This window comes from Pholcus phalangioides, unplaced genomic scaffold (assembly GCF_987345545.1).
Source record: "Pholcus phalangioides strain wild (caught in Gottingen) unplaced genomic scaffold, Ppha-v1.0 ptg000017l_1, whole genome shotgun sequence".
Lineage (NCBI taxonomy): Eukaryota > Metazoa > Arthropoda > Arachnida > Araneae > Pholcidae > Pholcus > Pholcus phalangioides.
In genome coordinates this window covers 38636187-38663492 of record NW_028301610.1, presented here as the reverse complement: position 1 = coordinate 38663492, position 27306 = coordinate 38636187, and the positions used below count along the sequence as shown (strand labels likewise).

At 33.9% G+C, this 27306-nt stretch overlaps 1 protein-coding gene across 1 annotated transcript in view; it reads left to right on the top strand.

Annotated features, from left to right (window-relative positions):
* Nucleotides 1–27306, top strand: part of IP3K2 (Inositol 1,4,5-triphosphate kinase 2) — a 43946-nt gene that overhangs the window by 5004 nt on the left and 11636 nt on the right. Inside the window, exons 3-7 of the mRNA XM_089246391.1 lie at nucleotides 2131–2233; nucleotides 3381–3521; nucleotides 8694–8821; nucleotides 16487–16636; nucleotides 26489–26590. Coding sequence (XP_089102517.1) covers nucleotides 2131–2233; nucleotides 3381–3521; nucleotides 8694–8821; nucleotides 16487–16636; nucleotides 26489–26590 — 624 coding nt within the window. The remainder of the gene's footprint in view (nucleotides 1–2130; nucleotides 2234–3380; nucleotides 3522–8693; nucleotides 8822–16486; nucleotides 16637–26488; nucleotides 26591–27306) is intronic.

Below are 27306 nucleotides of genomic sequence, written 5' to 3'. Positions count from 1 at the left end.
AAAAATAGCTACTAAAATGAATGAAATTTTATATTATTTTGCTTAGAAGAAAAAGACGTAAGTTTAATTATTGATATCAAAGTTCTGAAAAAAGGCAGTTTTAAAAAACTTTTGACTTTTTTTTTCTGTTGTTTTGATGGTTTTTCATAATTTTTTTTGAAATAGCATGTAGAAAGACTAATTTTTACACATATTTAACTACTTAAAAACCAAATTTTTTATTTCCGACAGACCATGGGTTGGTAATTTATGTTAACATCTCAGTTTGAAGTGTTCTTTAATTTTTTTTACCTGTAAACTGACAAAATGCTTCCCGTAACAGAGTGTACATCCAAGGGCGTAGTGGGGGAGGGGGGGGGGGGAGGACTTATGGGTCTTGTCCCCCCCCCCCCCCCGAAATGTGAGAAAATTATCAAAAACTGGGAAAAGATGGCTAAATCTAATGTTCTATCACTTTGGTCCCCCCGAACGAAATTTCTGGCTATGCCCCTGTGTACATCATTGTAACAGAGTGCACAGAAATGTTTAACTGAGAGGAAGCTATCTCAAATATTCTAAATAGTCTATGCAAAATAACCTTTATTTTCTCAAAAATTATATACACAATGTGATAGGTGTCCTAGAGACTCCTCCCCATAATGTTTGAAAAAGCTTTCACGCCATTAGGAAATTCTAAAACCACACGTTTCTCCTCATAGTTTAAATTTTGTCTCTGTAAAATTTTTAAAATCTGGTCAAAGTGAACGCTGGACCTGCTCAGCTGTATATCATATGATTAGGATGATTTTTCTTTTACTTCAAAAACTGTTGTGATATATATTGAATAGTAATTTAATGTTAGGTATCTCCTTGCTCTATTTATGCCTTTCACATTAGTGATACAGAGTAGACTATGGGAGGGGGGAGGGGAGTAGAACCTAGGAAATCATGCACAGAAAAATAATGGTTCTGTCCCATAAAATACAGGATGTAATGTCATATAGCATTTAATCATGCTGAAATGCCCATTTTGACACATCTTTCTAGATTTGTGCCTTATTTATCCAGTCTTTTCCATATGCATTGTATGAAAACTGCTACACTTTTCTGTATAAGTTTTGTTTAAGTAACAGATTATCATATAACTAACTGTGGGATTACTTTCCACCACTTTTTTAGGTAGTGCAATGTTGCCCTTGTTTTGCTCAGAATATAACTACCATATTTCTATCGATTATATAATGATAGATAGTTATTAATTAAGAGATTGTATTGGCATGATTTAAACAATAATGAGTTTCCACACATAAGTAAAAAGCATTTAACTTCTATTTAAGTCGTTTTGTAACAGCGAAATGCAACTTCTTCCTGACAGAAATTCTAGTTAAAATCAATTCAGCATAGATATGTTTAGCAATCAATATCCAAAATGGCAGATTTTCATTAGTAACTCAAATGCATGAGGTGACTTATAGTGTCTCTGGTCAGGCAGAATTGAAATTCTTTTGAAAACATTTGAACAGCTGCTAGGTAATGTTAAATCTTTTTTCAAGATTTGGGGTGTGCAAAGTAGCCCAGGATTAGGGCACATATGAAGAGTAATTCATATTGATTGCATATTGCAGCCTTCAAGGACTCGATTACCGTAGAACCTGTATGAAGCTGTATGTTAAGGACTGAATTAACATTGTTTTATACAGATTTCCCTTTCATGAAGATGCGTATCAAAGCACTAATCAAATGGATTAGCTTTTGATTCAGTTCAAGACTGGTTTTCGTCTCATACAGTGTCCATCTTAGACAAGTTTCACTGTCTATGAAAAGTATTTTTCGATGGCTATGGATGAACATATACAGGGTACATAGGAAAGTCTGTTTATCCTGGAAACATCCTAGAAGCATACTTCCAATTAAAAAAAAGTATCCTAATGATTTGTAGACCTCAGATACGTCATTCATATTGCAAGGGGTTGTTAAGTTCTTAAAATAAAAATAAAAAACATTTTTTTTATTTGGTCACCCTGTCTTAAAAACCCCAATTAGAAAATTAATGTTCTGTCTCTGGGATTTTTCCCATGCACCCTGCAAATGAATACATATTATTAGAGTAATTATTTAATATGATAAAGATGATGACTTTTTTTTATTTAGCCATCAGCATGGAGGCGAGTACGTAATCTTGTTCGTTGCACACCTTTTGTACAGACATACAAGAAGCAAAAATATCCATGGATACAGCTTGCTGGTCATCAAGGTAAATAACTCATTCAATTTAATAGTTATTTCATGTATATATATAGAATTTTTTTTAAAATTAAGAATAAGAAATAATATTTCTTTTTATATCCCAACTTCCCAACTTCAAGGCGCAAATGCGAGCCGATCTCCCCGTTAAAAAGTCTCGCCACAGAGAGCAACAGTCCTACAACGATAAATCATTCAATCATAACACTTCACTCATAGTTAGAAAATCTGGTGGCAGATGGCAGCACTACACATAACAAGCATTACAGAGAAACAAAAAACTTCACGTCAGGTTTCACTACACGTACACGCACATTCCCGCATGTACCGATTCGTTGGGGGTTCCGCGGGGGGGGGGGGGGCATGTGTGGTGTAGCAGTAGTAGGTAGGGCCTCCAAAAAATGGCTCAGGGATCCATGATGTTCTTAAGTCAGCCACCTCGTTGGGCAATTTGCCTGTTGTGGCGTTGTATTTGTATTTGTATATAACAATAATAAAATACTGTCAAACTCGGTTAAAGAGCCTTCAAAAATTCAGTGGGATTTTGTCATTATAACCAAGGTGTCATTACCTGGGTATTTTGACCATGATGTTTGAAGTGAACACACATACTTTTTTTTCCCGCTGAGCAACCAAGAGTTAAGATTTGGTATCCAACCCAAGTGGGATCCTCAGTCAGCGTGGTAAGTTGTTAAATATTTTTTCCTCTGAAGACAACATCCATTGTGTGTCAAAATGCACTAAGAGTTTGTGTATTTGCCTTTTTTGATGGTGACTTCTTAATATTCTTGGGCAAAGTTGATCTACTCTTCCATTATATATATTAATCCTATGAGAATATCAATAATTAAGTTGCAATTTGTAATCATTTCACAGATCCAGAATAAATTAATTGTTTAATTCAAACTTTTTGGCTCTCCCCTTGAGCTTCGAATTAATCAAGTTTGACTGTATTTATTACAAAATGCATATAATGCTAAAAATTCACTTTTTTGATAAAAGTTTCCTTTTTTGTATATCTTTGATTTAATGATATCCCTAGTTCAATTACAATTTTTATCAACAGTCAGCTAATTTTTCAACAATGGTTAATTGTTAAATTGTGGTTTTCATTATATGTATGTTACCTACCATAAACTCTTATACTGTTTATCAAGGGAACTTCAAAGCTGGTCACCAGGGTACAATTTTAAAAAAGTTGTGTGGAGAAGAAGAAGCTTGTTTCAATTTGATCATGGATGATGAACTTCGTTTTTATGTACCTGAATACAAAGGGAATGTCATTGTTGATGGTGAAAGTATCCTTTTCTGAATAAAAGCGGAGAAATTTATATATTGAATATTTTAGGAATTGTTCAATGTGAACTATTCCTTCTATATTTGTTACATTGAAAAATTGCAATTTTTCGAAATGTATTCATAGATGCAAAAAAAGCTGTAAAATTTTTTCTGTCATGAAAGAGATTTTTCTGCATGAAATTAATTTTTGATAATAGTATATTCAATGATATATTTTGTATTTCAACTTAAGCAGTAACTGTTGATGTTATTAATTCTTTATTCCAAAGAGTAGCCAAAGAATTCAAAAGACAATGGAAAATTATTATCATTAACATTATTTTTGACCTTTTAAAAAAAAATATTTTCCTTTTTGTGATCTGTCTTGGGTACTTGTTAGTTTTATTTTACTTTTTCATAATTTGATTTGCAAACAATATTTGAATGAAGGATAATTTCTGGTAGTAAAAAAATGATAAATTAATCATGTGAGAAAATAAGTTATGTAATGCAGTGATACCTCAGCTAACGAATGCCTTGGCGTATGAATTTTTTGGCTAACAGATTTTTTGTCATTTTTCTACTTTAGATAACCAAAATTTTTATTTATATGGATGTACATGCTAACCTAACACAGCCACGGTGTGAGTTTAATTTTTACCCCAATCATCATCAGAATTACCATTGCTTGAGCTTGATTAACTGATGTTCACTTCAAGATTCTTTTTACAGATGTACCTCTACTTCTCTTTTTGAAATTTCTTGAACCATTTCATGTGTAATGAAAGATTCGTCTAATAAAAAATTCATAAAAAAAGGAGCCTATGTTTTCAGTGAGTATGTTTTTTTCAGGGCGAGACTCTTAGCATCAAACTGAACAGAGAGTTTGGATATTCTGAAATCTTCTCTTTTCCATCTGCATGTATCAAATAAAGAAATGAGCTGCCGGTATCTGTTTGTGATTTGGTCAGCTCATTTCTTTATCTGATACATGCAGATGGAAGAGAGAAGATTTCAGAACATCCAAACTCTCTGTAAAAATAAAAGATCTTCAGTATCTTATCTTTTCCTGTAAATTCTCATTCATCCAATTTCAAAGCTGTTCATCTTAGCCTTTGATCAGTTTTTATCTTTTTTTATAGGTGTTTCCCTTGGTGTTTTAAAAACTTATCTTTAAATTTTGATGTACTTAGAACACATTAAACAATTTTTCATATAAACCTATGCGAAATCACATTTTGGTTAATGAACGTGATGCCAAAACTAATTATCTTCATTAACCAAGGTATCACTGTAGCTTGAAACAATTATGGTGAATAGTTATGATAGCAGTACAGTATTATAATTGCATCTTGAATTGTTAATCCATATTGTAGCAATGATTGAACTTGTATGTTGAGCAATAAATTTTGAAAAAGTGATGAAAAACTTACTGCAATTGCTAGAACTCTGTAAAACCTTAGCTTTTCAATTAGAAACATGAGATTTCTAATTTTATTAGCTTGTAGATTGACATATTTTCATTAAATTGCTCTATTCAAATTGGAACAGAATTCTCTTATGTACATCCTGCAGAAGCTGACTCAAGTTACAGCATTGATTTGTTTTTATCTAGCAATAATTATCATTGTCTCTTAACCAATATTCAATAAATGAATAGATTATGTTCAGCCTCAATCTTGAGGTAATTTAGATCCCTCAAACATAGCACAAATTATAAACAAAGTGTTGAAGTGGAATCCCATGTTTGAAATTTGCATGTATACTGAATGCAGGGTCGCAACTAAATACTTTTTCAGCTGGGGCAACAAGGGCGTAGCCAGGGGGGGGGGGGACTTGGGGGTCTGGTCCCCCCCCCCCGAAATGTGAGAAAATGACCGAAAAAAGGGAAAAAGATGGCCAAATCTATTGTTCTGTCACTTTGGTCCCCCCCCGAAATGAAAGTGGTCCCCCCCCGAACGAAATTTCTGGCTACGCCCCTGTGGGGCAAGAACGCATTTTGGAACCTACATGTAATGTAGAAGAAGCAGCTAAAGGAAGGATTCTGCACCCCCTTCTGTATATAGTGCCCGGGGCACAAGACCCGCTTGCTCCCCCCTAGTTGTAGTCTTGACTGAATACATTGACTTGAATAACATACATACCCATACACTTAGGGTTCATGTGTATTTTGAAAGCTGTAATTTCTCAGTATGTATCAATTCATACATATTGAAACGTTGGTTATGACAAATTTGGTTAACAAGCAAATATGTTGAACAAATTTTGATTCAAATAACAAGCAAAAAATTTGCACTTTATTCATTTACTTTCACGTGATCACAACTGAACAGATGGTTTTCGTTTCCACTCTCACATATACCATATAAGTGTGGGTAATGTTCTCGCCTACAGTCTCCGGTCATCATGCCTCACTCACAAAAGGAATACAGGCCTGACTTTTACAATATAAAACTAGATGTAGCATTGGAACTATGTGTATGTACAAATACAAGGCCACAACAGGCAAAATGCCCATTGAGGTGGCTAGAGATGTAAAATTCTCGAGAATCTTTCGGAGAATATTCTCTGTGCTAGGACTACTATTATAAATAACTTGAGAATATTATTATAAGTTCTTGATGAGAATATAATAATAATGTGATCCTCACGTATTCCCAAGGGATCAGCATGATCCGTCCAGGGAATTTGTTAGTGTTAGTAAACATTGATGCCCGGACCGGGATTCGAACCCAGACCTGCACAGTGAGAAGCTAGTTCCCTAACCACTCGACTGCCAGGCGGCATGTTCTCCTCTTATTTATAATATAGTTCCAGAGAATATTCTCAAGGATATTATATGTAAGGACTACTTTCATAAATTACTGGGGAATATTCTTATAGAAAATAATAAGATTTATTCTGAAGTTATTAATAATAGTCCTTCCAGAGAATATTCTCCTCGATGAGAATATTCTTCAGTTACCGAAATCTTTCCAGAGAGTATTATCAAGAATATATGTAATATGTATTATAATAAATAATCTCGATAAATAACTTAATAATAATTATTATTTTTGATAAGAATATTCTCTAGTAATTTATAATAGTAGTCCTTTGAGAGAATATTCTCTAGTAATTTATAATAGTAGTCCTTTGAGAGAATATTCTCTGTCCCTGTCTCTCTTCCAGTCAAGAAGATGGGTATATTGAAGTTTGGAGACCACAATATTAAAGTTTGAAAGCAAGAAAATTAAACCAACAGGGCTGAATTACACAACTTTTAAAAAAAAGGGAGTGATACAGAATTTAAGTGTATTGTGCATTGAGAAAACAACAGTTCTGTATCTTCTTAGAATGAAGGTGATTGTATAATAATTGCTTCCTTTATCAATCAACTTTGATTTAATTTCTTTTTTGTTGTGAGCTTATTTCTGGAAATTTATCTAATTTTAAAATAATTTTTTAATGTTTTAATTTAATGCTTTCTAAAATCTTTATAGCCAAACTTTTAAAACCTGTCATCATGACCTGGAAAATATTCTCGAACTAAAAAAGTTGTCATTGGGGGTGATTATATCAAAAATTGCTTTGTTGTAAATGTTTCAGGCAATGAAAACGGATTTATATTTTGCAATATAAACAAAATTAGTAAAAAAATTTAAATTATTTAAAAGAAAAATGAATATTCTCAATTATTCTCCAATTTTTACATCCAGGAGAATATTCTCAGCTCACATCTCTGGAGGTGGCTGAGAAAAAGATGCCCATAACAAATATGGATGTCATACATCAAATGGTGCGCTTAAAGCATTTTTTATTTTATGTCCAAGTGTAGTTTAGTAGTAGTAGTACTGTTTTAGAACCTGTGCTGCAACAATGGCCCCTGTGATGAAGAAAGTTGAGCAGAAAAGCGATAAGAACATGATTACTCTGGAATTTAAAAAGAAAATCATCTAGTAGCATGAGAGCGCAAGTATGAGAATAGTTGACATACAAGATTCTATAAGAAGTCTACATCCACAATTTGAACAATTTGAATGAAGAAATAAGAGTTCTAAATACAGCAAAAGATGAGAGTATCAAAACAACAGCCATATGCTTTGGAAGATATAGGAAAGTTGCTGCTCATGTTGATGAATGAAAAACAACTAGTTGGCGATACTGTGAACTGAGAACATTATCTGCTGGAAGGCAAAGACCTTGTATACCAATCTTGCCAGATACAACAACAGAAAATGAAGGCTTTCGTGCAAGTAGCAGATGGTTTGAAATAGGAGCCACCTGTTATCGAAGAGGTTGTGTTTTTAGAAAAGAGAGAATGAGATTGTCGGTGAATGAGAACGACATTCAAGAACTAATGGAGGAACATGGCCAAGAGTTGACCACAAACGAATTGAGGGATCTCTAGTGCATGTAACAGCAAGAGCTTATGGATGGTATCTCGGCTGAGGAGGAGAGGAGAGAAATGTGAGAGGAGTCATTTCAAATGAGATTAGAGAGATGTGTAGAATGGGAATCTGTGCAAAATTTTGTAGAAAAGAACCACCCAAATAAAGCTGCAGCAATTTGAGCAATGAATCTGGTCAACAACAGTGTAATTTCCCATTTCCAAGGAATCCTAAAAAGGAGCAAAAGCAGATGTCATTGGATAGTTCTTTTCCAGTCACATAAAAGAATAAGTTTACAGACAACAGTTAGTCTTATAAGTCCTCCTAAACGATAGCCCTCCTCTCTCCCGTTGTTTAGAGTATGTTCATTTGTAAACGCATCATTGTATTGTATATATACTTTATGGCATTATTGTATTAAAATTATTATAATATTATTGTACTATATTATAATATTATTGTACTGTATTATTATATTATTGTACTGTATTATTATATTATTGTACTGTATTATTATATTATTGTACTGTATTATTATATTATTGTGTTGTATTATTGATTAAATGCCATTTCTATTAGTTATTTTTATGTGAATGAATAATTGTGAAACAAATCATCTGAGTTTACATTATTTCTTATGGAGAATTTAGGTTTGATTTTGAAGTGATTCAGCTAACAAGTTCTTTTATGGAACAAAATATGCTCACTAACCAAGGTTCCACGATATTTATGTTATCATGTTTTTTTAAACTTTATTTCTGATTATATATGCAGAATAGGAATTTACACTGTTTTGTCAAAACTTTTCTTAATGATTATCAGAGTATTTAGAACTGCAAGACTTATTGGCAAATTTTGAATCTCCTTGTGTTATGGATATAAAAATTGGTGTTCGAACATATTCCGAAGAAGAACTTTGTAGAGCAAAAGAAAAACCAAAGTTACGGAAAGTTAGTTTTTTTCTCTATAAAATTATAGGTATGAAGATATTAATTTAGTCATGATAAAATTATATTGTTTTATACAAATATTTATTTTTAATTTAATTATTTTTAATTGTCTTATACAGTATATATAGTTTATTTTGTAATTAAATTCCTTATGCAATCATTATGTTCACAGAAACCCAAAATCATTATGTAACTTGCTTAGAAAAATTTAATAAACATGTTACTGATCGGTAATGTCTGAAAATAGAAATCTGTTCGCTATACTGTTATAAACATTTTTTATGATCCAAAAGAAAAGCAACTTATGATTGCTGCAGACAGGCACTGATACAGAGCAAGGGGATGTGGAGATCAGCTTTCTCAAGAGCAGAATAATATGGGAAAAATAGATCTGTCCTGTAAAATGTGGGATGATCCAATGGACCTACACACCACTCCTGCACATCACTCTTGATCTACGTCTGGCTGGGGGCAGACGGAAAGTATTCATAAACCACTTTTCCTTAGGTTTGACTTGGAAGCATTTCTCTTTATGTGGTTTTTCTCTGTGTTGTTATTGAGAGGATGATGAAGAAAGGGCATTAAGTTCCATGCTATGTTTGGTTGTATCCCATATATATTTCCAATACAGGGTGATTAAAGTTATTTTAAAATGCTGTAAAAAAAGAACCACTGGTCAAAATGAACTGAAAATTTGGATTTGCACTCTTGAAGCAATAAAATTTTGGTTGGCAAAGGGGAGAAAAACTTAAAAATTTACCAACAGATGGTGCTGTACTCATGAAACGCAGAAAATTCTCTTGCAGAATAGAAACAATAGTCTGCCAGAGTGAAATGATAATTTAGTTAACATCACAAAATTTCATAATTCATATAACAAACACCTATGATTTACACAAGAAATGTTCTATATGTTGTCCATCATGTCATGTTCTGCTAAGAGTTTGAAGTCGAAAACTTCATGTTGTACAACAGATCAGAGTTTGTCTGTGGTGATGCTGTGTATAATGCATGCTTTCAAATCAGCCAAGTTCACAATCTGACGACTTTACACAGCATTTTTGAGGCACCCCTAAAGTCAAAAGTAACAAGGGTTAAGAGATAGATAGCTTTTGCTCAGCCCAAGATATCAAGGAAACATTTATTTTCTGGATATTATGCTGAGGTGAACTCGGAAAGAAATGTCATCTTGTCTCCGCTAAGACTCTCTCGAACCCAGGCCCTCTTGCATACCATTCAAGCATGCTACCATCTACACCACTGGAGACACAACCCTGCCTTCCTTATTTCACGTGCTGTGGCGTGAGGCACTGAAGTAGAGATTAGTATCCTCTCTTAACTTCAGGAGAATGGGGCACGCCACAGTGCGTGAAATAAGGAAGGCAGGGTCGTGTTTCCAGTGGTGTAGATGGTAGCATGCTTGTGCTCGGTATGCAAGAGGGCCTGGGTTTGAGTCCCGGCAGAGACAAGATGACTTTTCTTTCCAAGTTCACCTCAGCATAATATCCAGAAAATAAATGTTTCTTTAACAAGGGTTAAGTTCAGGTGAATGTGATGGCCAGGCTGTTGAAAAATGATGGCTGATAATCCAGTTATTTCTTAAATGTTTCTTCAGCAGCTGCTTCAACCTTGTTGCAATGTATGGAGGGGTGCCATCTTGGATAAAAGTTGTGCTATCCGCACACTGATGCTGGTGAAGTGCTAGAATGATGTTGCACAATAAAAATTCATACCTCTGACTAGTGATAGTACAGACATTGGGACCCTCCTTCCCGTAAGACCAGTCTCCTCGAAAAGAATAGGCAAATGATAAATTCTACTGTAAACACTGTGATCTTTGCAGAATGAAAAGGTAATGTGTATGGTTGCATTGGGAATGGATTCGCATTCACCCAAACAATTTTACATAGTGGCAGCACCTTGAAGATAGAAATGGGATTCTTTTATCCACAAAATGTTAATTTTGTCCTGGCTGACTATTTTTTCCATGCTATGTACATTTCCCATGTTTGGTAAGTACAGATCCATCTATCTGTACATTTTAAAGTTTTTCTTTTGATAAGCAAAATTCCATTGCGTCAAAATTATTCCTGTAAATTTTTAAGTCATTTTGACAAGTAGTTCTTATTTTACAATGTTTTGAAATCACAACAAGTACTTTTTTTAAAATAAAGTTGTTTTCCTCTGTTGAAAGTTTTTTTGATATAAGATTCTCTCTCTCTCTCTCTCAAAAATGGAGATGTTGAGTATTGACAAATACTGCTGATTACATGTCCTTACCAAATTAATATAGTGAAACCCCTTCATAATAGACTCCCATAGGAACCGAAAAATTTTTCGTGGCCATTATTGGAGATATATTAATTGACATGAAAGGAAATAAACATAGTAATGTTATTAATACAATAAAAATATTCAGCAACATGATTGTTATTTATTTTTCAGAACAATATATATTAAGTAAAGTAGTAATTCCCCAGCCGTGTGCTTTACGATATTTTGAACATAAATTTATATTGAATTAGGACAATGTTTGTTAACCAGTTTGTTACAACACTTAAGTGCCTCAAAATTGGCCAGGATACCACAAGATAATCATAATTTTTTTATATAATTATAAGAATTATTGTCATTCAGTATTTTGTGGAATTATCAGGGGCTCTCTCTCTACAAAATAGCAAAATATTTGGGAAACCATGAAATGGAGAACGTATATATATGTGTGGGCTCTCTTCACAGAGAAAAAAAACAGAATCCATTTTCTAAACATTTATTACGTACACAAAAAATACAAGATGATCACAGACAGACATAAAAAGCTTGACCTTTCCCGCCAACTTCTACTGGCAAACTCACTGTTGCTAAAACTAATATCTTCATTTTCATAATCCTATTTATTCCCCTATATGCTGCCTACTGATAATGAAAAGAACTATAACTAAAAATCCTACAGCTCGGATATCCTATGGCTCACTGACCTCAGTGACATTTTAAATTAACATAATATTCGTACAAGCATGGAAAAATTTAAAACACAATATTTGTATAAGCATGGAAAAATTCAAAACACAATATTTGTATAAGCATGGAAAAATTCAAAACACAATATTTGTATAAGCATGGAAAAATTCAAAACACAATATTTGTATAAGCATGAAAACAAATGAACACAATATTTGTATAAGCATGAAAACAAATGAACACAATATTTGTATAAGCATGAAAACAAATGAACACAATATAACTCTATCAATTGAGACATTATAAACATGCTCTATGACAACAGTTGAGATAGTAATACGGTAATGCTGATATGATCCCGAATGTTCACCGATTTTTTTTACCTCGGGTCTGTCTTTAGGATTCACTTTTGTTACCTCATACAGACCAAAGAATTTGGGTCTCAATTTCAGTCCAGAACCAAACTCAGTTCTTTGTGTAGCCTATAGATCACCAATTTTATTATTGGGAATTTTTTTCCCTCTTGTTATAAGTCTGCCTCTTATCAGTCTGAGTCTTGTGAACGTTTTCCTCTGCCTTCCCTCTGATGGCATTTCTTTGACCGTGGAGAAATCCTGCTCGACAAATTGAAGTCTCTCGGGGGAAGATGTGTGTCGAGATCTCTGGTAGATAGGCTTTTCGTCATTGAGAATGATTCTCCTCGAAGCAGTTGTTTTTCTGGCTTATGTGTCAAGACTGTTTCTCTTAATTTCTCGTTAATCTCTTCATTACGAATGGGATCCACGCCAGGTTGGTCTTCTTGGCTGAGTTCAGCACAACTCTGCACGAGCAACATTTTCTCCCCATTCTTGTGAAAAGTGACCCCACTTTCATCGAAGCGCAATGAAGCCTGTTTTCAGATTCCAATTCTAATCACTGCGTGAAAGTTCAATTGTGTTGTGGGTACAACATTCCATGTAAGGGTCAAACTGTTTCCATCCAACTTGACTTCCTGTTCAAAGGACCCTTTAGTCTACACCTGCTCCGAACCAATTCCAGATAATAGTATGGGCTTCCTCGTCAATTCCAGAATGCTAACAGCTTGTTTGTATATGTCCTCACGCAAAATGCATACTACACTGCCCGTATCGATGAGTGCTCATACTGTCAAATTTTTTAATTTCATCTATTTAGTAGGAACCTTTCCACCCTCTGTACTTTCACATATTGACACATTCCTATAATTCCTATAAATTGAGTATCTGGCATTTCCTCTCTCTCTCTGTCTTTATTGAATGATGGTGGTCAATAGAGAGGGTAGTTCCTGGGTAATTCGGGACATCAGAGCTTCAAGTGGCCCATATTACCACATCGATAACATCTTATTTGACTTTGTCTCTCTTACTTTTTTGCAGTTCGTATGTTTCCAGGCATTCATCTTTCTTCATCTTCCACTTCTTTGTTTCTGTTGAACTTGTCCTGAAAATTTCAGAATGTTGGTTTCAGGAATTTTTGTTTTTCCCACTCACCAGCATGTGATGTCTCGACAAGTCTCTTAACACTTTCGTAATGGTTGAGCTTTTCTGACAGTTTGGTAGGAGAAACAAAATTACTCCATTTGTCTAAATGATAGTCTCAGAAATCCACTGGACTTTGCTTTTTAATTTGATTTGTGATGATCAAATCCCTTAACTGGTCAAATGTTATTTTTAAAGTGATGTCCAGCCATCAAAATATGCACATAATTTGTGATTAAAGTCTCGCCAAGTACTGGTCTGCTTCTTCTGATGTTAGACAAACAGCTGACAAAACTTTTCCACCATCAATTTAAATCTTTTCATCAACAGTTCTTTTACAAGGTCGTAATTCTCCACGTTCTCTTCGGGTTCTTGCGCAATCAGTTGATTTATCTCATAAGGTAGTAATCCTAGAAGATGAGTGGCGCATTCTTCCTTTGGTAGCAATACCCGATGAGCTTGTCGCTCAAAGAGCACTGGGTAGAGACTTATATCATCACTCATATCAAACTTTTGCATCAGATTTTGGAACTCTCTGCTTGGGCTTTTAACATTTTCAAACTGGGTCCTTCTATTTGATCGAGATTCTATCTCAATTTTCAGTTTCTCTATTTCCAGTCTCATACATTGCTCTTCCATTGTGCCTCTCCTCCATTGCTCCTCGATTTCATCTTTCCTCTGCTGCTCTTCCATTGCGTCTCTCCTCCATTCTGTTCCTCATTTCTATCACCTATGATAGTTTTCAGCAACTCTTTGCAAAGCTCATCATATTCTTTGCTTTTAAGAATGGCCTTCTTGAGATCTATGATTTTGAAATTATGGGGGTGTCCAACCCTAATTCACTTGCAAACACCTTCAAGTCCTCTTTGATACCTTGTGCCAAATAAGACATGGTGACCTTGTGTAAAATGCTCAATTTGTAAAGATATATGCGGATGAGTTACAAAATAAATGAAGACAATAATATGTGCATATACTCAAAATGCAATTGGGAACATCACCATGAGGGGAACTCAAGTCAATTACACGTAAATGATACGTGTGATACTGCACGTAATGATACTGCAATGTACTTTCGGTCAGAAACACTTCTTTTTTCTCATTTATCATGGATGCACACTTTTTGAGTCTGGACGACCCATGGTGAAGATGAAACCGATCGTGAAACCTCCAGCACACACTTGCAAAGACAGAACTGATCATGAAATCTTTAGCACGGCCTCGCAAACATAAAACGATCACAAATTCTTCAGCACAGTCTCGAGAAGACAAAACAGATTGCAAAACCTTGGGTTGGACTGATTCCCATGAAGACTAAACCTTCCTGCAATCATCAAACCTCTGAGCCTGGGTGGCTCACATGAATCAGCATGATTTGATGGAACTCGAAGCAGCATGATTCGCTAACGAAACTCAATCCGACAAATTCAAATCGATCCTGGTTGGGTCTCCATTTTCTTTATAGACTCTTCACAGAGAGGAAAAACACAGCATCCATTTTCTAAACATTTATTACGCACATAAAAAATGCAAGACAATCACAGACAGACATAACAAAAAAATGTGGCCTTTCCCGCCAACTTCTTCTGGCAAACTCACTGTGGCCAAAACTAATATCTCCATCTTCATAATCCTATTTATTCCCCTACGTGCGGCAGTGCCATCTACTGATAATAAAAAAAACAAGTTTTATTTGAGGGCACGGTAGCCCAGGTCGATAAGATACTCGCCTAAAGTACTAAAGAATGTTTAAAGATCTCGCGAGTTCGATATCCAGTTCATCCTTGTCAGAAACTTTCCTGACACAGGAATACAACAGAAACAGTGACGTGACCACACCGAGGGGGTTAGCTCACTAACCTCTCTGTGAGTGTAAAAAGGGTTGCCATATTCAGAATCGGCAATAAATTGTAGGACCCAGTCTAGCCCTCGTGTGTAGAAAATGACCTTGGTGCAACAAAAGAATGATTGAAAATAGTTTTGTTTGAAATATGTGAAGGGGTATCCATAGTTTCAGAAATGCTTAGCTGCTTAATCAAAATTTGATACACATTACATACACAATAAAAATTAATTTAGGAAATCAGTTAGGCAAGTTGTTTTTTTTCCACCTTTTTATTAGTTACAATGCTTATCTGTGTGTGAATTTTCTATTTTGGATTACCTTCCTGGTCCCTTGTATTTATGAAAGCTTTGATATAAAATAGCATAACTGATCACTTTCTAAATAAACTAAATTCTCTTAATTTATTTTGTTCTCTTCATTTTCATGGTTCTGGTGTTTTATATAACAGCCGATTATATTAGATTAGATTTTTTAGTTTTTGGTCACTAAGTATCAAGTTCTATATAATGCTCAAGGTCAGCTTCACCACAGGAATTTTTCTTTAACATCCATATTTTTGCAGCCACATTGTTGGACATTTTGTCTGTTCTTGAATTTGTATTTGATATTATTCTCCTATGAAGTGTGATTCATTTATAGCCCTATTACATGAAACTGGGACATGGAAAATTGTTCGTGTTAGGGATTGTATGTTATGGAAATTTCATTGTTTAAGGAATTAATTTATTGGTTTTTACAAAACAGTTATTAAAATTACTGTTATTGATTATTAAAAATGTAACTATTATAATTACTAACTATCAAACTATTATCCCCAAAGCAGAATATGTCAAAAACTGAAGTACATCAGAAAACAATCAGTGCTGCTGCAGAACAATCTTGGTAAGAATTTTAAGAAAAGTGTAGCAAATACTATTGCGGGAATATTTACTGCTGAATGTTTTCAATCAGCTGAGGGCTCATTGCAGGACAATGATTATATATGACAATCATATATCAGAACTTGTTTTAAAGGTCGCAAATATTACACAACCGATCTGAACTTTTCCTTTTTCGAGATATACTGCCCATTTTGTGGAACTTTTATACTTAATAAAAAGTATATACTCTCCATTAGCTTGTTTATGGATATCAAAGACAAAATGGCTCCTATACCTACATTCTGCTTTGGGGAATACTATTAATTATTAAAAATACTTGATAAATTAATTAAATGAATAAACTGTATAGGAGGAGATCAAATATGTAGCCTCTAGAGTAGTTTTTTTTCTGAGAGATTTTTGTATTTATTTCGATAACCGTCATAATTGTGGAAACATTCTTTAAAAAAATTGATTTTTTTTCCCACATTCTTTACTCAAGGATATGTATGAAAAAATGGTCCAAATTGACAAAGATGAACCTAGTGAAGAAGAGCATATGTTGAAAGCAGTTACTAAACCACGGTATATGGTGTGGCGTGAAACCATAAGTTCCACGGCTACTTTAGGCTTTCGAATAGAAGGAATAAAGGTTAGGAAGCTATTGTATATTTAACTTTGTTATTTGTTTTACCATTCTCTTGATTCCTTAGAAAAGATTATAAGATACTGTGTGTTTTCATGTGTGGTTTTGTCACTGAAGTTTTTATTATTTTTTTCTTAAATGCACTGCTAATATTGGTGACTTTTTATGTCCTGTGATAAAGAAGTTTATTTTAGTATGCACTATAAAATTACTTTTGAGTGGGAATCAGCTGATAGATTTGCACATTTTTTATTGCTTTTATAAGGTATCAAAAATTGTAATATGAATTTGAGAGCATTGGAGACTCAGTATTCATCCTAGTAACACATGTAAAAGAAAATAGAGACAGAATCTCTGTTGAGCACAGACACCTATCTCTATGTGCTGCCATGTGGTGACATTAATATCTGAAAAAAGCAAAAACTTACTCACATATTTGACTAGGGTACTTTATTTTTTTTATTGTACTTCCGTATTCTATTCCAATTTTTTTTTTGATATGATAAATAAAGATTCCATTAACATTTTTGCACTTATCTACAATTTTTTATTTAGGTCCAGCTTATTATTCTGATCAAATTTTCTAGTAATTCACTATTTAGTTCATGTTATCACTCAATACAGTAGATTGTGCTTAATAGAATCACCTTGGTTTTTGAAATTTGAGTTTATTAAGCAAAAAAATCAATAAAAGTGTATTTCTATGAAAATATACACTATTCTTTCTTCTTTCACTATTAATTTTATATTCTTTTCTTATTAAAATTAAGGCTTAGTAAAAGTTGAACACATAATTTAAAATATTTAATTAAATTTATTTTTGTTATAAAGTTAGCGAAATGCTCTAGCACAGCTCTACAACATGGGGCAGATTCATTGACGCAAGAGATATTTAATGAGACCATGACAATGAAAAATAAAAATTTCATTACTTTTTTTTGTAGTTGATTATGTGGTGGTGTCATAGTCCATTTGAATCTGTCATTTTGAAAAGGGGTCATCTCCATATTTACAAATTTTACAGGAGCAAAAAACCCATTTCTTTCCATACTATTTCCAAAAAATTTAAATCGGTAATTTTCTATCATTAAAGAGGATTACACATGATGTAAAAATGCCTACCTAATTATTTATGGTCCTACAGGATTGCCAGGAAAAATATTTTTCCTATTTAGGGATGACCCGTTTTCAAAATGAACCTAGGTTTTGAAAGATCAAGTTCGCTTTAACTTACAAAGACATGTATTTTTATAAAATCCTTGATACAGATATCGCTGCGAAACCTTACTGGATTTACATGTAATAGGTAAGATAAGAGAGAGAAGCTATATACAGTTGTTCAGGTGCTTCATCTGTTGTAGTTGTGGACCACTCATTTATTATTTCATTGTAGAAGTCTTTGTTATTGGCTGGTACCTATTGGTAGAGCTTCCTGATGTCCTGTATTTTCTTAATATTGATAGGAAGTTTTCTTTGGTTTTCTGGATTTGGGATGAACAGTGGGGATCCATCTTGTTCTTGGTTCTTTAATAATAGAAATCGTTCCTCTAAGATGCTGTTGATATAGGGCTTGGCTATCGCAACTCTTGGTTCTTCACTGGTGAAATGGAATTCATAATAGTTGTTCACTAAAAAATATAATTTCTGCTTGAGAAACAGCTCTTCCATAACTTTGAATGGCAAAATTTTTTTTTTTAAAGAAGGACGTCCAAGTTTTAAAATCAGCTACATCTCGATGTGTGCCATTTCTTATTTTGAATTTGTTGGTATTTGTAGAGGATTCTATCAAATTTTCACTCTTGTGGGATGTAGAGATCCTATCATGATGGCAAATTTTCTTTTTATAACAGTCACAAAATCACAGTCGCAGTCATTGAAGGAGTGACCTCTCTGAGGGAACACTAAATTGTGATTTTCAAATATCTTCCTGTTAGGACAAGAGCTGGCAGAAACCGAAACAGCAAACACTGTCCAATTAGTTTATCTATGTGAGTTACATGCTCCTTTCTGTGAACTTTAGCTTCCCTTATTGTGATCTGTTTATAGTAATTGGTATTTCTCACGCCTTTTCTTTTTTTTTTTTTAACCAGATTAAAAGAATGACTCAACAAACTTGCACTGTCCGACATCTTTTCTAGCACGAACAATAATATAAAATATTAATACTGCACATGTCTAACACAGACAGATGATTGCTAGTAACTATCAATATCCCCAGCGCGACCCAACCCGCAAGGGTAAAAGGCTTATATCCCTGGAGGGACAGAGCCTGGGCCATGACTGGTTTGTCGGAGTAACTATCAATAAATGGTGGCGTCAGGTGAGAAAATTAGAAATTGGCATAATACATAACAGTGAGGCCTTGAGAGGTAGTCAGCGTATTCGGGGTGGAGGGAGATGACCCATTTTCAAAATTGATGCTGGAATGAGATCCATCTAGAAGTGCTTTAATGGATGAAATATGTTCTGTTTTCCATATGGAATACATGAGTTGATGCTAAAGGACTGTGAAACCATGAAAAGTGAATTTTTGAAAAAATTGGAGATGACCCCTTTTCAAAATGACCAATGTATTTACAAGAGTCACAAACGCAATCTTCCTATTCTGCCCCAAAACAGTCAATGTGGGGATCACAGAAAATGGGACACATTGTTTCTAGTCCTTTCTTCTTCTATCTACTAAACTTTCCATCTTGAAGAGATTCTAGCCCAACTCAGATAATACCTAAAGTATTTCATATTACATGAAATTATTACATGACATATCGTCTGTGAAAAAATAGCGTTCCATCTAACTGGAGAGAATCATTAGCTAAAAATGAGCACAGTACAATAAAATACAATGTACATATTGTGCTTAGTTTCAAATTATTAGGCACATTTCCAATGATTAATAAATACTTTTGAAAACTTGCCTAAGTAAATTTCTAGTAGTGGAAAAAAAGTATAATAAATGTCTGATTCAATTAAATAGTGATTCTTATGCAGAATCTACTGTATCACAAAGTTCAGCTCAGAAAACTGTCAGTAATCATAACTTTTCTCCCAATTCATGGAAGTGTGTGTTTCCAGTATGTATGTGCTATTGATAGATGTAGCGTTTCACTAACTTTCTTTCTATTTACTTTTTCCAGGCCTTCTCAGCTAATGTTGCTCTCTGCATTTCTTTTCTTTCTATTCTACTCATCTAATTTGATATGAAACTGCTAAGAAATGATATATTCACCATGTTTCATTCATGGCAACTAAATTGCATCAAGTATATTGTGGTAATGTGCATGTTGTTTTCTGGTACATCTTGGCATGCAATTTTTTAATTCTGGAAATTTGTTTTTTTACATTAAATCAGTATTTTTAAACCTTTTTTCACATCACACTTAAATCTACAGTTAAACTTATTTGGCACAGTTGAGTTTGGTTAAAAATGTAAAAAGTATTTTTCATATAATCAATAATTAACAAAGACAAAGCAATTTACTGTACTTAGTTGGTAATAAAAAAAGGTATGGGCATCAGTGCCCTCGGATCGACATAATTTGAATTAAAAAAATAATTTGATCCTAATTTTTGCTTTTAATTTGATTGAAAAAATAATTTGAATTTTTTTTTCCTGTGCCAAAAAAAAATCTTATAAACTGGGAACAACTTTTTCGCAAACCCCATTAAAATGTACCAGTTCCTTATAAAAAAAATAAAATTCTTAAAAAAACAAAATATATACAGTAAAACTCCCCTAGGCAGCCACCCCCCTTCGCAGCCAGTTTTCTTCTGATCGGGTAATAGGCTCCATAGACATAATACAAAAATCATCCCTATTCTGCAGCCACCTCTGTATGCGGTCAGTGGCCAATTCCTTGTAGATAAGAGTTAAAAAAAAAACAAGTTTTTGTGAGTTTTTTTTTCTTCCTTGGGCATTCAGAGCTGGTAGTTCTTTTTGTATAACTTTATAATTTTTATACATCAGCATAAATACCTTTTTGGATCAATCAGATTTTCTGTTCATGTGTGAAACTATCATACATTGGAAACATTTCTAAATAAGATGACAAAGGCTAATGCTATATGTTTGTTGCTAGCTGGTGAGACAGTTTAAAAATTTGGTGACAGGGTAAACCAGACAAATATAGTCTATGATATTTACTGTATAGATAAAGGATGTGAAAGTTTCGGCTTTGAGGATATTTTCTTCGGAGATTCAGAACAACACTGAGGAAGTAAAAGAAATGTGATGAAAGAACATGTATAAGTACTTGCTATAAAGAAAGAACAGATCCCGGATACTACAGATTAAGGAATTGATCAGATAATCTGGTATTTCTGTACAAGATACAGCGAAACCTTGATATACGGGGTGATTATAAAAAAACTATCCCGACATATGGGCCCCTAACTATCATACCTTTCACAGAAACTGAATGAAATTTTGGCATAAGGTATTTTGAGGTATGCGCTCAAAAATGATATGGAAAACAACAGTGTCACTCTAACAGTTACGGTTACAGTGAGAAAATATCAAATGGCAACGCCAAGTTTTCTGTATTGGAATCTCCATACTGAAAAACACTAAATAGCGTTGGAATGGCACCTGTACACGAAAATCCCCGGAGCTAGGCAAGGAAAAAGTAAAAAGGACTTTGCCGTGCACCAGAGCATTAATGTTCGTTTCATTCGTCACACCGTTTCTTCGGCTGAGATCCCAGCCTGATTAGTCCTCCACAAGGTCATATGGAAATTTGTGAAACACAATAAAATGCTTTATTTTATGCTGCTTCTCTGTCCTTATTGGTTGTCTTCACTTTTAGCCTATCTACCGCCGGTGATTTTCATGCTACAGTTGCCGTTCGAACGCTATTTAGGGTTTTTCACAATGGAGATCACATTCCAATACAAAAAACTTGGTGTTGCCATTTGATATTTTCGAAATTTTCTCACTGTAACCGTAACTGTTAGAGTGACACTGTTGTTTTCCATATCATTCTTGAGCGCATACATCAAAATACCTTATGCCAAAATTTCATTCAGTTTCTGTGAATGGTATGATAGTTAGGTGCCCATATGTCGGGATAGTTTTTTTATAATCACCCTGTACATAACGATACCGAACCAAGAAAAATATTTTTGTAAAAGAATGATCTTCAAATCGGCAGTCAAAATTGTCACACGTCATCAAATTATCATATATGCTGTTGGCAGCTTTTTACAAATTGACGTTTGCAGTATAACCAAAAAATGCTCTTTTGAGTATTTATTTGCTGCAAAATATTTTAATTGATTAACTGGTAAATTGATTAGCTGGTAAAAGAAGTTCAGTTAGAAGTGCATTTTGCTCCTGTAAAGGGATTTATCACAATACACTTTGGTGTATCTCACAAAAAGTAGCAATACTGAACACTTTCTGTGATTAGGTGATGCCCAACATCGATATTATTAGACGTCGTCAGAACAACTGAAACATGTGACATGGGTTAAAAAAATATACTTGAGGATATTTCGAGCAAAAAATACATAGAAATAATAAAAGTTGTAGCGATTTCAAAATCCTCCTAAAAATATTGGTATAGAAGGGTTTATCACAGTAAAGGGGATATCGTATCGAGAGAAGTTTAACATTATAGATTATAGGCTGTTTCAAACAATATTTGAAAAATACCATTGTAGAGGGATTTATTGTTATATCAAGTATCATTGTAGCAAGGTTTCACTGTATATGTAGTTTTGTGGCATTTTGCATATAAATAGAGCATAAGATTTGTGACATTGAAAACCATTATTTTGACATGTCCCCTGAAATATGCTTTTCCTGTCATACAACAGCTATTCGGCGGTCACCTGCGCAGACGGCCACTTTTTTGCGAAATGCTGAGTGGCCTCTTGGAAAAGTTTCACTATATATGTATATTTTGTGGCTGTTGTCAATCAAAAGAGTGTTTTCGTACAATAAATTTATAATTTATAAACCAGTATTGTGCAAACACAAAGTTTTTTATATTCTCACTAGCATGCATATTGTCATTTTAATGGATTAAATTACATAAATATGTTGCAATGAATTCCATTTAGTATTTTTATACATTGCTAGAATACACGTGGGAGCAACTGCATTATTTTCAGTCAAAATATTTGTTTATGAATATTGTCTTTCAGAAAGTGATTTAATGAACTGATAGCAGCAGGGCAAAAAGATAAAAAACAGGAATATTAAATACATTTTTATCATAATTTACACGTAATCGCCCACACACACACACATTAAATCAAACATTTTCTTTTGTATTTTTGGTAGTAAATTCCTATCTTCCTTGAACACAGAGCTCTACTTTTATAATTTTAATTCCAGGGTATAGAACTCTAGATAGAATGTTTTTACTCATTTCAATTCTGCGTGGAGTGACAAGTGTTCACTTGTTGTATTGCACTTCCATCCTTTTTGTGAATAGAGGAGACTTGGCGTAGCATATTGTGAGAAGGCCATCTACATGAGTAGGGAATTGTCTAAAATTCTATCTTTACATCTCTTTCTTCCCCTCTGTCTTTCTCTATAATAATACTCCAAAAACTCTAATCTGCTCACATTTAGGGACTAATTGTATTCATCAGTTTTCCAAGGTAAGAAATATTTTTCCCTATGTCCTTCTATAAGTATGACAATAATATATACAGTAAATGTGACCCCTATTCTGCCAAACGAAAGGGAGTAGATAATAGATGGGACAAGGGAGTAGTAGTAAAATAGACGAGCACAAGTGGATCACAAAACACCCTACCAACTCTGTCCTGTCTCAAACCGTTTTTGAGTTATAGTAGTTAATTGATTATAGAAAAAAATATGTGTCAAGTCTGAAAGAACCACTGTTTGTGAGGTTTCTAAGAGATCTACACACAAACTAAGTACATAGTTGAAAAGAACTGGAAAATCCTATAAGACAACATCATTTTCATCGAAATATCTGGATTTATTGGCGAACTACAAGCACTGAAAGATTGGCAAAGTTCTAAATTGAATTGTCATCAAAATTTTTCATAGTCAATTACGCAAATACACTTCTGGCTACAATTAATTGAAGTTACCAAAAACGTGTCCATTGCGCCAGCTTTCAAAAGAGTCTACAATAAACAATATCAGTGTTCTGGTTGAGGAGAAATTTAGCCCTTTGTTTGCAATAGATCACTGAAATCTGCATTTGTTGTAGTAATTTTAGTAGGTTTCAGCAATGATTCTATTTTTTACTTCACTAATCTCTTGGCGATTGAAGGGCGCGGTAGCCCGGTCGATAAGATGCTCACCTAAAGTACCAAAGGATGTTTAGAGGTGTCGCGAGTTCGATACCCAGTTCGTCCTTGTCAGAAAACTTTCCTGACACAGGGGTACAACAAAAAATGGCGACTTGACCGCAGCAAAAAATGCTACCGCAGGGAGTCCCCCATCGAGGGGTTAGCGCACCAACCTCTCGATGAGTATGAAAAACAAGCCTGCCGTTCGGAATCGGCAATAAATTGTAGGTCCCGGTCTAATTAGCCCTCGTGTGCAGAAAATGACCGTGGTGCGACAAAAATGATCAATGATCAAACTTGGCGATTGAAGCTTTCCATTAAATACAGATATCCTGTAATGTCACCTTATATGATTTTTTCTGCAAAATCAAATTGTTGCCAAAATCTATAACTGCCAATTCTGAATTTTCGTCAAATATCTACTTCGACAAACGTTGATTTCAGTGATGTATTATGAACAAAAGGCTGAATTTCTCCTGAACCAGAACACCAATATAGTTTATTGTAGGCTCTTTTGGAAGCTGGTGCAATGGACAAGTTTTTGGTAAATGTGACCCCTATTCTACAATTCGATTTTGAGCTTTGCCAGTCTTTCAGTGCTTGTAGCTTGTCAATAAATATAAATCCAGATATTTTGATGAAAATGATGTCGTCTTATGTAATGTTTTCAGTTCTTTTCAAATATGTGCTTAGTTTGCATGTAGGTCTCTTAGACACTTCACAAATGCAGGTTTTTTTAGACTTGACACATATTTTTCCATAATCAATTATCCACCATAACTTGAAAACAGTTTGAGATAGGACTGGGTTGGTGGGGTGTTTCATGATCCAAACATGGGCTCGTCTATCACCTCCTTTTGTTTGGTAGAATAGGTCAGATTCATCCTGTATGTACACACAGAGCATAGGTTCTGGAACCTGAGGGCTCAGGTCACTTGCACTCCCTCCCTCAAGCATTCCTCCTCCTGGGGGAGGGGGAGAGCTAAGCTCAAATCCTCTTCAGGTCCCCACAGTGTATTCTACATATTGACACTAATAGCAGTCAAATCTCTGTAAATCGTGGGGCTGATAGTATTATATCCACTCATTCAGTCATGTACTACCTACCATTAAATTTTTATTTTATTTTTTTTAATATTCTGCATTTATATCTTTTTCCATATGTATTTTTACTACAAACGCATGCTTTCTGTACATTTTATGCAAACAGATGGATCAAAGAAAAAAAAAATTGAAAATTTGGTATACACTCAGAAACTTGTTTACATTGTAATTGAAAATTTGGAACAAACAACAAGCATTCATTTAAGTGTTTTTATCTGTTGAAACATAATTTTTTTTTTGTTTTTTCTAGTAATGTATGGAAGTGACACAGTAATAAAAATTATTAACTTCACTGAGGTTCATTCTCTTATCTACTATATTTATATACAGGGTGTTCATAAACTGTTTAGAAAAAATTGGAGGAATGATAGTACCCGTATATCATGATGAACAATATTTACAATGGAACCTATGGACGCAATCAACATTTTTCTCCCACAAATTTGGCATGTACCTCTATCAGAAGTCTACGAGAGGGTGCACCAGTCTTTCATTTGCCAATGTGAAGTGTACAATGACACCCTCAGACATCACTTTGAGAATCTCCTTTGAGTCATTGGCTAATATGCATGGTATTGTGCAACTCATGATTTTGTTATACCTCTTTTTTTTTTCTTTTGCTGTTGAAACTTCAATGTGGACAATTCACTTTACAATATCTGTTACTCTGAGTGGATTGTGACCATAGGTTCCATTGTAAGTATTTGTCTTGATACATGCTTTCACTACTTCAATTTTTCTAAACAAGTTTATGAACACCTTGTCTTTATAGTAAACTAATAATTATTGATTAAAGATTAAACTAATATTTTTTTGACGAATTCAATGATTAAATAAGTAACAAAGTAATAACTATTGTTATTAGCTAATTAAAAATATCAACTCTGCTCACACATGAGTTATCATCAATGCACAGATTCTAATAGTATTAGATAAATTATTATCTTTTGACGTCGTAAGTAATCTATTATCGTAAGTAATCTAGTTTTTACCATGACCTGGTAAAAACCCAATTCTGCTGCAAATCACAATAGGCCCTATACATTTCAATGAGTAAGTGGGACACAAATCTACTACAATTGATTCTTCTCATAGTTCAGTATAGTGCAAGTAGTGGTTGTATAAACCAATGCAAACCCTGTCTTAGAAAATTATTCATTCATTAAAATGAATTCATTCATTCTAATATAAGTTGTGCCACAGATCTAGAACATTACATGAATACATTTATTGAAATATTACACTTCTTATTCAGAAAATAGATAGCATCTACTGAGGGCAAATTGTGTGCTCAACACTAGGCAAACACATTCACTGTTGGGCTTCCCCTGTTGAATATTCTGAAGCAACTTGCATCTATGGATGTAAAACCATAGGGAATTGCCTGCATGAAGATAGTCAAGAAAAAGTACAAAAATCTTATACCTGATCATTTGCTCTTAAAAATGTCATTATGTCAAGTTTTTTAATGTTTGATTTCAGAAATCTGATGGTAGTACCAGTCGAGATTTCAAACAAACTAAAACTAAGGATCAAGTTATGGATGTGATTTTGGACTTTGCAGAAGGATCTAACTTTGTACTTGTAAGTTTAGAGTGTAACTGAGAATTTCATTTTGGTAACTTTTGAAAATCAGGAATTCAATATTAAGATGGTTGCATGTTAGTGCAAATATTTGTAGTAGTGTATAAATTGAGGGGAAAAAATAGGGTTAAAACAGTGATTTTTTTTCTATGCCAGTAGAAGTAGACTGAAGTTGTGCTAAGACTAAAGTTAAGAATGATGAGTAAATGTTTTTCCAGCTACTGGGCCATCATAGGCTACATACTGTTCAAACTCCAACCTATGACAGACTATTAACCTGAAAAAATTTTATTCATCAGACAACAGCAGTGAAAACATGGTCAGAATTCAGAATGCAATACAGTACAAGGTGAAACTTGTATCTGTTTCAGCTAAAATAACATGTGAACCCTTGGTTATAGAAACATACTTTCAGTGAAAAAAATATTCAAACAATATCTCAGTAAACATGTTTTCTAATACGAATATTGAATTTATAATAATCTATTGTATATTGAATATATTTGTCTCATACTTGAAATATTCATCACACTTACTCAAAACATTAGGAGTATTTGACCAAAATAAATCATTAAGCATTTGCACAAATCTGTGCATGCATAAGTAGTATTCATGTATTTTAAATGGTCCTTGTTACGGAATTTACATTCCAAATATCAATTCAACTAGTTATTAATTTAAGATTTTTTTTAAACAATGCTTAAGACACATAAAAG